Raw genomic sequence first — 12,263 nt, 5'->3', positions numbered from 1 at the left:
CTATTGAGTAATTTAGCCCAGGAGAATAATATTGTGGCGAGACAATATTTTCTGTTTATACCTGTAGATGTTGACCTGGCCAACGTCGACACACTCTTGCTAGGTAACGTTGTTATTATTACTAACGTTGGCTGGCGAGCGAAATAGTCGCCAGCCCGTCACCTATTTCCTAAGGGGGGAAAAGCTATTTGACAAACGAAATGTTGTAACGCTGGGTATAATTTCTTGCTATGTGTGTTGCTTGTCAGTGATTTTATTGAGGGAGGTGTCCACCGTAGTGGATCATTGTGCAAAGAAGTTGTTCGGGGCGGGTAAAAAGGGGGGCGTGTAAATTGTTATATTTTTCGCGGGGAATGATTGAGACTTGAGGAGAGAGAGAGGACGGCAGACTGTGCTGTGGCGAGTTCAAATCCAGAGAGAGCCAGCGGATTAGCCATCCTGTTTAATTGTTTTTACCAGGGACACCTCAACCTCGGGTTAGCTGTTGCTGCGGCAAGGGACTAAATCTGGGCTCCGTTGAGCTATCAAACCGCAACATCTCTCTTCGCCGTTCTTCCTCCATCTGCCTAGCTAGCTACCCTGCAACGCTACGACATTTAAGGTATTTGTAAAACAGCATGATTTTTCTATTAACCCATGTCACTTGAAAACGAGTCCACCTTAAACGCAGGAAGTATCTGCCAACAATGTATGAAAAGCAGCGCCTCTCTCGCTGATGCCTTACTTTAACGTTTTAGACTGGCACACCACGGGCTCAGTATGATAACGACTCTGCTTTCATATCAGATCAGATGAGCTGGAGGTGCCTATGGAGGACAGGGAGGGCGAGGCAGGGAGAAGCAGCACCGAGTTGCAGGTAAGTTATATGTGCTGTTTAAAGGGTTAGGGGGTTTTGGGTGTTGATAATGAGAGAAAGGCGTGAACATGATAAGACGTGAACATGGTTGAATTAAAAATAAACTAATAACCAACATGATCACCTGCTTTCCCATCGGCATTGTTCTATACTGTGGTGACCCACATCTATATAACGAGAGACAGTCACCTAAGAAGACGGTGTACCTTTAAGGGAAGAGGCGAGGGGTCAGATAATGATCTTCCGCTTCCGGTTCACAGTTCAGTGTCGTTGTCGAATGTATGACATGCTAAGTTGGAGCTAGTAAACTACCTCGACTACGTCTACTCTCGCGTCTCCTGTCTCGTTGTTTTCTAACTCCACAATACCTTGTTTGTGTCATCTGCTTTCATATCAGAGATGAGGTAGAGACTATGGAAGACAGGGAGGGTGAGGCAGGGAGAAGCAGCACTGAGTTGCAGGTAGGTTAAATGTGTTGTTGTAGGTTATATGTGTTGGGATGAGTTGTTGTCCCAATCGAAGGAATTCAAGTAACGCGGGGTCTTGTTCACGAGTGAGAGTAGGATGGAGCGGGTGATGGACAGGCGGATTGGTGCCGAATCAGCAGTAATGCGAACGTTGTACCGGACCGTTATGGTGAAGAGGGAGGTGAACCGGAAGGCAAAGCTCTCAATTTACCAGTCAATCTTCGTTCCAACCCTCACCTATGGTCATGAGCTTTGGGTAGTGACCGAGACGGTGAGATCGCCGATACAAGCGGCTGAAATGAGTTTCCTGCGTAGGGTGTCTGGGCTCAGCCTTAGAGATAGGGTGAGGAGCTCGGAGTAGAGCCGCCGCTCCTTTGCGTCGAAAGGAGCCGGTTGAGGTGGTTCGGGCATCTGATTAGGATACCTCCTGGGCACCTTCCTTTGGAGGTTTACCGGGCATGGCCAACTGGGAGGAGACCCCGGGGTAGACCCAGAACTCGCTGGAGGGACTACATGTCCAATCTGGCCTGGAAATGCCTTGGGATCCCCCAGGAGGAGCTGGAGGGCGTTGTTTGGGAGAGGGACATCTGGAGTGCCCTACTTCGCTTGCTGCCACCGCGACCCTACCCCGGAGAAGCGGTTGAAGATGAATGAATGAATTATATGTGTTGTATAAAGGGCTAGGTGATATATTCAAAACTCGTGCTTAGCTGTCACATAGACTCTTGTCAGTTTTTTTTTTAATGACAGGTTACTGTAGTCCCTAAATATCTGTAGAAATGCAGAAAATGGGATTCAAATCAAACTTTCCTGGGGGAGGACCCCAAGACCCCCCCCATTTTAGTGCCCCAACCACCCACCCACCCCCACTTCTCAAACCAGTTATCTTGAAAACAAAATGCTCTTTGAGGGGTCCCTGTGTTTGCAGTGATATATTACTTCTGCTCTTGTGACAAGCAGTTTTACACCTTGTGTCCATTTTATCAGTTAATGCTGGAATGTATATGCATAGCCAAGGTGTAACATCAAAATAGTCTTGAATATTTTCATCTGCACAAGTAGACTGATGTCCCTGGTGTTTCGACCTGATCTCAAACACATTTCTCCAATTACAGTGTCATTTCTTTGTCGAGGATCAAGGAGGGATGGGCACACACACACGCGCATGTACACACACATACGCACACACACATACACACACACACACAAGTCTATTGATATTAGAGTCTGACCATCTGAAAGTGATTAGTCTCCTCTCTGAAGGCTTCCCCCAGTACACCCAAGCTCCTAGATCTAAACCTGACAGGCTCCATTATAATTTCTATTTTGATTTCTCTGCAAATCTGTTTGATTCCATCTGGGCCGATTAAATCACAGCTGAGGCACAACAGTCCATCCAGCGGCATTTATTTTGGTTCAGCAAATCAAACAAATTCCAAGCAGTGAAGTCATTTGAAACATTACTATGTCAAATTCAAAGACCATAACACCCCCTGTGTGCATATCAGCATATGTTAGGCCCAAAAACTTAAATGTCTTCTGACATTTAAGTCTTTACCAGTACCCACATCCTATTGTGACCATCTGTCTGATATGGGTCCGAGTGCACAAATTGCTTTACTTCAGGGATTTAGCAAAGGCACAAATGAGTAATGAACTGAAGATAGGGCTTTCCCATAATATCATAAATGGCAAATTATGCACAGCATATAATCATCTATATATGTCATAACCTCTCTGAAATGTACTCCAATAAGAATGATTTATTCTTTAATTTTGGGGAAATGAAATCGTTGCCCTGCACTGACATAATGCTGCAAAGGGTATCATGGTTACAAAAAGCTGATTGTGAATACATCTGAAAAAACAATTTCTTTGAGCTACGGGTAAGTAGAAAGTCATAATTTTAGACTCCTAAACAAAATGTATGAAGTATATTCCTGAAAATATGCACGCATGCATAAATACACACAATCAGCTCTAACTTTAAGATTTTTACCCAAAAAGGGCACTGCGATAATTTTAAATGGACTTCTTGATCTGAACTTACTCAAAACATATTGTAGGCTTCAGTAATTTTCCCAAAATTGGGGAATTTGGAACAGGGTCTGTAGTCTTGTAAAAGCTTAATGCAACTTTAATCAGGTCTAAATGTCCAATCACGTAAAACAGGATGCACTTTGGGATGATTTATTAGTGTGATCAGCAGATCCAGACGAAGAATGTTAGTCGACTATGGAAGGAAGAAAAAAGGGTGAGTGGATCAGTGATTGAAAAGGAGAGAGACAGGGAGAGACAGACATACGGAGTGATCAATGTTTTTAGGCTAATTCTGGCAAAATAATTTTTGCTAAATGTTTACAATATGGAGACATTCAGCATCTCCTTATGCTTTTCATGCCATTCTTCCTCTGTCTGCTCTTTGCCTTGAGACATACTTTTGACAGCTTGACTTTGCACATTGTTATTACAATGCGGAATTTTCAGTTCATTTATCTAGAAGACATGGTTTTAACCACCAGACAAGTAATTAGATGCATTTGTATTGAATAGTTTACTTTAGAGTAGTTAGAGCCTTCAGACCAATAAATGTCTTCATTAATCAAATTGAGCAACAGAGCAATGTTTCTGCTCCCTCATTTATAATGAAACCCAAGAGCCAATACAACGGGAACACAGCCCTATGTATCAAACTCAACAATATGAATAATTTCATGCAAAAATATACATTTTGGTATAAAACAGTTTGACCTTTCAATTCAGCCAATAAGGTGTAAGTAAATGTGAGTAAGTTAAATATTTGGTATCTGAAACAGTCTACATTTTTCTTGCATTGCTATTTAAATGTCATACTTTGGGCTGTTTTGAGGTCTTTTCAAATGACTGCAGAGCCATTTTCACCTGCATTCCCCTTAGATGTAATAACCAGGCTGACCCTAACCGTGCTTTGAGTTATATGCCTTTTTGGCTAGTGATGCCAGATTACTCCTATCTGATCTGCCCTGACGGGAAACCATTTCTATCTACAGGTCCACACCATGCATAAATCCAGATAGCATCTATGATGACAAGTGAAACAATAAATGTAGTCTCTGTGTCTTGCATGTGAGTGTATGTGTCTGTGTATGTGTATGGCTGTGTGTGAATGCAGCCTGTGGGAGCACAGACAGAAATAGACACAAAGGTAGGAAAATACTTCACAATCAAGCCCAAACCACTGTTGTTGAACATGTTTGTTCAGCAGAGATCCTACAGTATTTTCAAAGATCTCTCCATTTGTTGGCAAAAAAAAAAAAAAAAGAGCCAAAGGCATCTTGAACTCCAAACAAGTTTAAAACCATTTTCATAACTTTAAATATGAAAGCAGATGAGAGCATTATGCTTTGAAATAAATAATTATCAAATGATAAACTGTGATAAATCTGCACTAGGAATAACAAGTTAATAAATCTAGGTCTACTATCTAAACTGTTCTTCAGTGAAAATTGCAATATCTTTATGATGGCTCTTTTCTCTTCTTGTAGCAAAGTTATTCTCTCTTGTAGCAAAGTTAGTCATGGCTTCCAAGCATATTAATTAACATCAGCAACGTGCGACAGATGGTTTTCTCAATCGTGATGCTTTACAAGCCTAATGAATACTCCAGCCATGCAATTCACATGCAAATGATTGATGGTAACAGCCTCTTCTTAATCACATGGGAGGTACACAGTTCTTGACAACCTGGCAGCCATTTTGGATTTTCCTCCAAATGACTGTGGAGGGACAGGTTGTAGATGATGGTAGCTGACGCCAGGCCCCACAGATCACCAGCACTCTGTCAATGATTAAGTGACTCATCTACCCCAAGTAAACAAACTCCCAGCAGAGTGCCTCACATCCATCAAAAGATGCTTTCTATTTTCAGTGCATATCTACCTTGGACGAAATCCATCATACCTGTATGAAATGCTGGATGCTGTGTGGTTTCTCGAGGATTGCCCAATAAACAAACACATTCTGTTACCACAATAGCCATAAACTCTACATGTGGAAGGAGCGCTCTGTGATTTTCCATTACTTATAGGAATGTAGAGAGGGAATGGGCCATGATTCCCAAACGTGTTTTGTTTCTGGGAACTGAAGATAGAAACAAAGGTATGTCGTGTTAAGTTTTGACCTAATTTCTGGGGCTTGTCTTTTTTTCTTTTTTTTTGAATTTTTTCCTCCCCTTTTCTCCCCAGTTGTACCCATCCAATTACCCCACTCTTCCAAGCCGTCCTGGTTGCTGCTCCACCTCCTCTGCCCATCCGGGGAGGGCTGCAGACTACCACATGCCTCCTCCGATACATGTGGAGTTGCCAGCCGCTTCTTTTCACCTGACAGTGAGGAGTTTCGCCAGGGAGATGTAGCACGTGGGAGCATCACAGTATTACCAGTTCCCCCTCCCCCCCGAACACGCTCCTCGACCGACCAGAGGAGGTGCTAGTGCAGCGACCAGGACACATAACCACATCTGGCTTCCCACCCACAAACACGGCCAATTGTGTCTGTAGGGATACCCGACCAAGCCGTAGGTAACACAGGGATTTGAACTGGGATCACCGTGTTGGTAGGCAACAGAATAGACCGCCATGCTACCCGGACGCATTCTGGGGCTTTTCTAGCAAACTGGGATAATTCATCAGGAAAACGGAGATGTAGAAACACTCAAGACCTCTCCTTGTGACATCCTTTCAACATCCTTTCAACAAATTTAAGTCAGATGAGGACAACAGATAAAGTCTTTATGGGCCACTGCTTAACCATTAAAATGGAATTTTTACTTATGGGTCAGAAAAGCACGCATTCTGTCCTGCAAAGTTATTTATTTTTCTCTCTAAAAGATTTAGTATTGAGTATAATACATCTTTCGGGACCTGAACAAACACTCGAGCCGTGCTCCATGATGAACAGATCACTTCTTGGTAACCGCCATTCTGTGGGAAGAACATCATGTGCAATGCACTATTAAAAAGACACCTTTTGTCAGCTTTTCAAAGGGCTGGTGTTTCCTCATGTAATGCCACAAATGCATGACAGCGCAATCTATTCTATACACCGCCCAAGCGAGGCTCCTCATCCTGTATTGATAGCTGCGTGAGTAGTAAGAGTGTAGTGATGTAACAGATCTTTCTTAAATTGCATAGGCAGCATTGTTGGTTTGGATGACCCCGGGGCTACAGTTTGATTCCAGCAGATTAATTTAGCCTCCTCTGTTATGCAACACAATCTCAGCTTTCAAGCAGTCTTGCTGGTCTCCGAATCACCTTTGACTGTTTGCATGGGCGGCTGGCTACTGAATTTTCCCTTGGATATGGTCTTAGGGAACGGTACTGCTCACGAGGAGCCCAGCAGACATCATGAATAAGCCGATGCGAGGAAACGGCTTGCTGCTGCACAGTTGAAAAAAAACAGCACGACCCAGAGAGAGTTAAGTATTTTTAGAAATGAGCCAGTGCCTTTGATGATACAGTATGTACTGTAAGGCAAGAAAATATGAAATAGACACTGCAGTATGAAAGTCCTGTGGAGTCAGGTACATTATCTGCCTGACAAACAAAACAAAATAGCATCTTATCTGGCTGACCCTTTCAGAAAATATCAATGCTGTTCGATGAAGACCTTTCATCTTTGATATGTCAAGCATTTTTGTAGGAGGTTTGGGAAAAAAAATATATGCTATTTTCAAATATTGATGGTAGAAATGTGTTTTGTCTATCAAAATGATCTTGAATAAGGAACTGTACTTGAAACGGACGAATGTGACGGACTGAAAGAGAGGCATGGGTGCTCAATGCAACTGACGGTTATACTGTGTGGTGATGTGATTAGAATCACTTTCAAAACCAGTCAATCAAATATCAAAGACAAGGCAGCGCTTCACAGACTGGATTAGAGCATCGAAAGTGATGAGATGCTACCGTTTATCTTGAACCACATGACTCAGAGAGACAGAGAGTCCACATTCCCCGGGTAAAGAATAGTGTTATTCTATATTGGCTGTGTAATGGTGTCCAGCATGGCTGACTAACATCCGAACCGTAGTGCAGAGTTTCAAAGGAAGGGACAACTAAATAATTACCATCTATACCTGACCTGATTGTAATAATAATAATAATAATAATAATAAAAAAACAACAATTTCCCATTAGGCCAATGGTACATATTTCTTTGGTAAGTCAGTCCACTAGTTTACCACAACATATTTTCCTCCAAGATGTCAATTTGTTTTGCAAGTTTATCTCAAAAGCCAAATCAGGGTCATCTAATGTAGCCCAGATGCAACACTCCAAAGAGTTGTTTGTTCACAGTAGCTTCAGTTATCCCCTGTAGAGCTAACAACTGCTGCAGATCTCAAATCCCCACCTGGACCGATTATGTGATAAACAGCTTTGTCCACAACAGGTGAAACTCGACTGAATTTATCAGCTGGTGTAGCATGAACGTCAGACCCTATTGTAAGCATCATTAAGTATAAAAATGTGCTTTGCTTTTAAAGGAAAATAAGCACATGTGCAAGTTTACTGTGCCAAGCTTTGATGTGTCCACCCATATTTCAGAGACTAAGTGTTTGTTGAACTGTGGCCAACTGCTGAGACAGTACTGGGCCTTTGAGATATACCATGCTCTTGACTGGTGACGCTCTCAGGCTATAGTAGAAAGCTGATAGTGAAGTGACCCTTCAGCCGATTGAGGGCAAAGGCTCCTCTTCTAAAGTTGTAGGCCATCAGGAGTAGAGGCAATGTGCAGATCAGCGTGGGAAAAACCAGGCAAAACTATAGCATGAATGAAGGGCAGGCATCCCGTGACCCACAGCAAAAAAAAAAAAAAAGGCTACGCGGTCACTTAACAGTTTTTATGTAGCATGAAGTCACTTTCAGATTTACATTCTCACTTAAAGCAACAAAAAGCATTACGCAAGGCAGTGTGTCGGCATCACCCCAGTATTCCTTCTGAATGTGGCACTTGGTTCAATCAAACCTATTAATTTCTCTTGATGACCTGCAGTGGACTGATCCCCAATGTTTATGCCCTGCAAATGGCTGCAAGGCCAGAAGATGAAAACAGCGACAGATCCGAGGGGTGACACATTCCATTGGTTTGCTTGTCTGGGAAAATGGCCCCAGACGTGTCATTAACTGACATCATCCCTCTTGTCTGTCGAGGAACAAGAGCCATGTGCTGTGTGGCATCACGACTCGCCACGGCAGGGCCACTGAACTCCAGATAGTTGCACTCTGGCGCTGGATACCAAACGGCCCCTCGCGAGATAGCACACTGCCCGCTGTCGGCTAGCGCCACAAGAAATGAGGTTTAATGGCACTATCATCACAATATGGGAGCCTCTTCTATTTATATTAAAGGCAATGACAGCTCCCATTCCTTGAAGCAGGGGAATATAATTCTTGGAAATAGCTTGATATTGACTGAAGTGCTGAGGTATACATAATACCTCTAATTTCTTAATTTTTCAATTTTGGACTGTTTACAGTCCAAACTTTTGGTACAATTTCACTTGTCAGCTATGATTTGGTTGAAAGAATTTTGTTTTTAAATCTTAAACCACTTCAAACACGTTGTAGTACAGTTGACGTTCACCCTTAATAGGCAGCAACTCTGTTCTTCATTAAAGTTATTTCTTGGATTTCATGGCTCATCAAAATGGATGGTGAACTCCTAAGAAAAGATTTCAGGCATTTTTAAATTCCCCTTTAGGGAACTTCCTTTGATAACAATGACTGGGTTAACTACACAGTCTCTCAAATCTCCCACAATCTTTTTTTCCATTGGGCTATTTTGGTGGATTGCGGTAAAACTAGACTTGCTGTATGTAACGGCACCTTTTAATCCTCAACACTTCCAATTCATCAGATACAGAACATTTCCAACTGAAAAGCCTTTAAGTAAAATTACCCAATTCAACAAACCTAAAAAAATGAATAAAAAAAATAAACCCAAGGCCAATTACTGTTAGTAGAATCAACATTTGTCAGACAGAATCCCCTAAAGCATAATAAAATAAAACCTGGTGTATGACGAATGTGGGACTCACCTAATAGCTGGACCCCTCGAGTGAGGCCGTAGACATCTATTAGAGCCCAGAGGGGCTCAGAAACATGAACCCCGCTAAAGAACAGCATGGGACTAGAGTCATTGATTCGGTAGAAGACTCGTCCTTTCTTGTCCACCCAGAAAGAGATGACATTACCCTCGTTGGAGAGCTCCTCGGGCAAGGCCTTGGCCCAGAACCCACTCTGAGAGACCAGGTCAGGGCAGGCATACTTGGGCAGGTTGTCTGGATTGATCCTGGAGGGGTCCTTGGATGTAAACCCGAGGCGCAGGGCACCACTCCAGCAGCACTGTTTTTTAGTGATCTGGAGAATTTAAGAAAAAAAACAAAAAAACATGAAAAACACATTGGTAGTTGTCTCTTAATACCAGGTAGTTAGTAATGATAGCCCTTGGTGTCAGATATTCCTGAAACCCAGCATAACAGGTAAGCCTCATTAAAGACCCCAACCAGCAAAAACTGAGTTTTAAACATTCTAAAACAATTGTTGCTGATGAAATACAAACATGCATGCACTAAAGATTAACATCCGTCCATCCATTATCCGAACCACTTATCCTACTCTCAGGGTCACGGGGATGCTGGAGCCTATCCCAGCAGTCATTGGCCAGCAGGCGGGGAGACACCCTGGACAGGCTGCCAGGCCATCACACAGGGCTGACATGCACACTCATACATTCACACCTAGGGGCAATTTAGTATGGCTGATTCACCTGACCCACATGTCTTTGGCCTGTGGGAGGAAACCGGAGCACCCGGAGGAAACCCACGCAGACACAGGGAGAACATGCAAACTGCACACAGAGGACAACCCGGGACGACCCTCAAGGTTGGACTACCCCGGGGCTTGAACCCAGGACCTTCTTGCAGTGAGGTGACCATGCTAACCACTGTGCCACTGTGCCGCCCAAAAATTACATGTCATACAAAATGTAGTGTCTTGAACAAAAACATCAATCACTTGATTCTGAGTGAAACGAAAAGTGATGTATCTGTGGTGTCACCAGACACGTGAGGCGTGAATGTTGTTATGTGTTCCTACTCCGAGGCTGACGTGAGAGTCTCCATTGGACACCAGATGTTTAGACTAAGACAGCCAAACCACTGTATGGCAACCACTACCTAACCTTCATCCTAAATTAAACCACTATCACTGTGGATGCTGTCGCTGTTGTGCAAAACTAAATTTTGCACTGCACAATATTTTGAAGTCATGTTACTTGTATACAGCTTGCTGAGAATGTGAATCAGTCGTCCTCGCCATGTCACATGATTTCCCAGCAAAGATGATGGGAAATGGGCAGTTGGATCAGGTTTAGTTCCTGGCAGAGCAGAAAACCAGTAGTGCTGTAGTTCTCTGAGGACTGGTTTGAAAAGCACTGGTGTAGACCCTATGCTGACAACATTTTTCTAGTAGACAACAACTTAGATTGTGCAACCTGGTTTGTTTATCATCCACAGATTTGCTATTTTTGTCTTATTTGGAGCCTCTATTTACATTGCATGCATTTACTGTGCAAGATAACAGTATTCCTCACATGGCAATGCTTGCCCTTCTTTCTCACTTGTCAAGACCTAGATGACCTGATAGGTAAAGTGGAAACTCATTCCAAACTGTTGTTTTGGTCAACATAAAAGTATGGTGAAATGAGAGAGAGAGAGGAAAAAAAAAACAAAACAAAGGGAGAGGAAGATAGAGAAAAAGAAAAAAACAAAGGGAGGGGAAGATAGAGAAAGAGGAAAAAAAACAAAACAAAGGGAGGGGAAGATAGAGAAAGATATAATGAAAGAGAAAGCGTGGAAACAGAAAGAAAAAGTAAAAAGAGCGGGCATGAAGGAATTTTAATTATTCTTCCCACGCTAATGGTTTGGGGATTTCCTAGTGCCCTGGGCATACCTTCAGTCGAACTTGCTCATACATGGCAATGGGTCTGTTGCTGAAGGTGATGGCATTGCAGAAGCTGGCTTGTCTCTTGACGGTCCTCTGGGCCATGTCCATGACAATCTGAGAGCCCTTGGTATGGGGGTGGAAGAGGAGTGGGAAGGAGGATAAGCTGCCACCATGTTGAATGGGCGGACAGCGCTTGGGCTTGTGGTGGCACCGGTGGGATGTGGTGGGAAAAGGCCCTGCCAGAGAATCTAGGTGGAAGAACAAAGGTGGTTATGGATGAAAGAATTATCCTTCGCTTTGTCCAGTTGATATTTAAGATGGCGAGCTAAACACAAGTTACAGAGCAATACACTGAGGTACAGGAGACGGGGAACTCAATGGAGATACTATTTCAAAAACCTACAACTTATTCAATGACTACAAGATGGAGGATTTTCTGTACCACAGTGGCCTTAGTTTTAAACGATACAGTTCTGATGTAAAGATCTGACCTGCCATTACATTCCTTCTCGCATAGCGCACCTGTTAGTGTACTATCCCATAAGCCACTGTCTGAATGCCATTCGCTACTGTACTTCTCAGGTCCTGTTTTCATACGTCAACATAGAGTCAAAACATGTGATTGATAGTGCATGAATGCTTAGTCAAAAAATTTTTTTTGAGATACTTTATTAATCCCTGTAGGGAAATTACGCTCTGTATTTAATCCATCCTAGCTGTGTAGCTAGGAGCAGGGGCAGCCGCCGTGCAGCACCCAGAGACCAACTCCAGTTCTTCTTTCCATTGCCTTGGTCAGGGACACAGACAGAAGCATTAACCCTAACATCCATGTTTTTTTGATGGTGGGGGAAACTGGAGCAGCTGTAGAAAACCCATCGCAGACACGGGGAGAAAATGCAAACTCCACACAGGGGATGACCTGGGATGACCTCCCAAGATTGGACAACCCCAGGGTTC

At 43.1% G+C, this 12,263-nt stretch overlaps 1 protein-coding gene across 1 annotated transcript in view; it reads right to left on the bottom strand.

Moving 5' to 3' along the window:
- The window catches only part of neurl1ab (neuralized E3 ubiquitin protein ligase 1Ab), a 46,007-nt gene that overhangs the window by 30,496 nt on the left and 3,248 nt on the right, over nucleotides 1–12,263 (bottom strand). The window contains exons 2-3 of the mRNA XM_056292161.1: nucleotides 11,313–11,554; nucleotides 9,398–9,719 (exon numbers count right to left, since the gene is read on the bottom strand). Coding sequence (XP_056148136.1) covers nucleotides 9,398–9,719; nucleotides 11,313–11,554 — 564 coding nt within the window. The remainder of the gene's footprint in view (nucleotides 1–9,397; nucleotides 9,720–11,312; nucleotides 11,555–12,263) is intronic.

The sequence above is a fragment of the Lampris incognitus genome, chromosome 13 (assembly GCF_029633865.1).
Source record: "Lampris incognitus isolate fLamInc1 chromosome 13, fLamInc1.hap2, whole genome shotgun sequence".
NCBI classification, from domain to species: Eukaryota; Metazoa; Chordata; class Actinopteri; order Lampriformes; family Lampridae; genus Lampris; species Lampris incognitus.
Note: the sequence above shows the minus strand (reverse complement) of the source record. Positions and strands in the feature narration are given on the sequence as shown.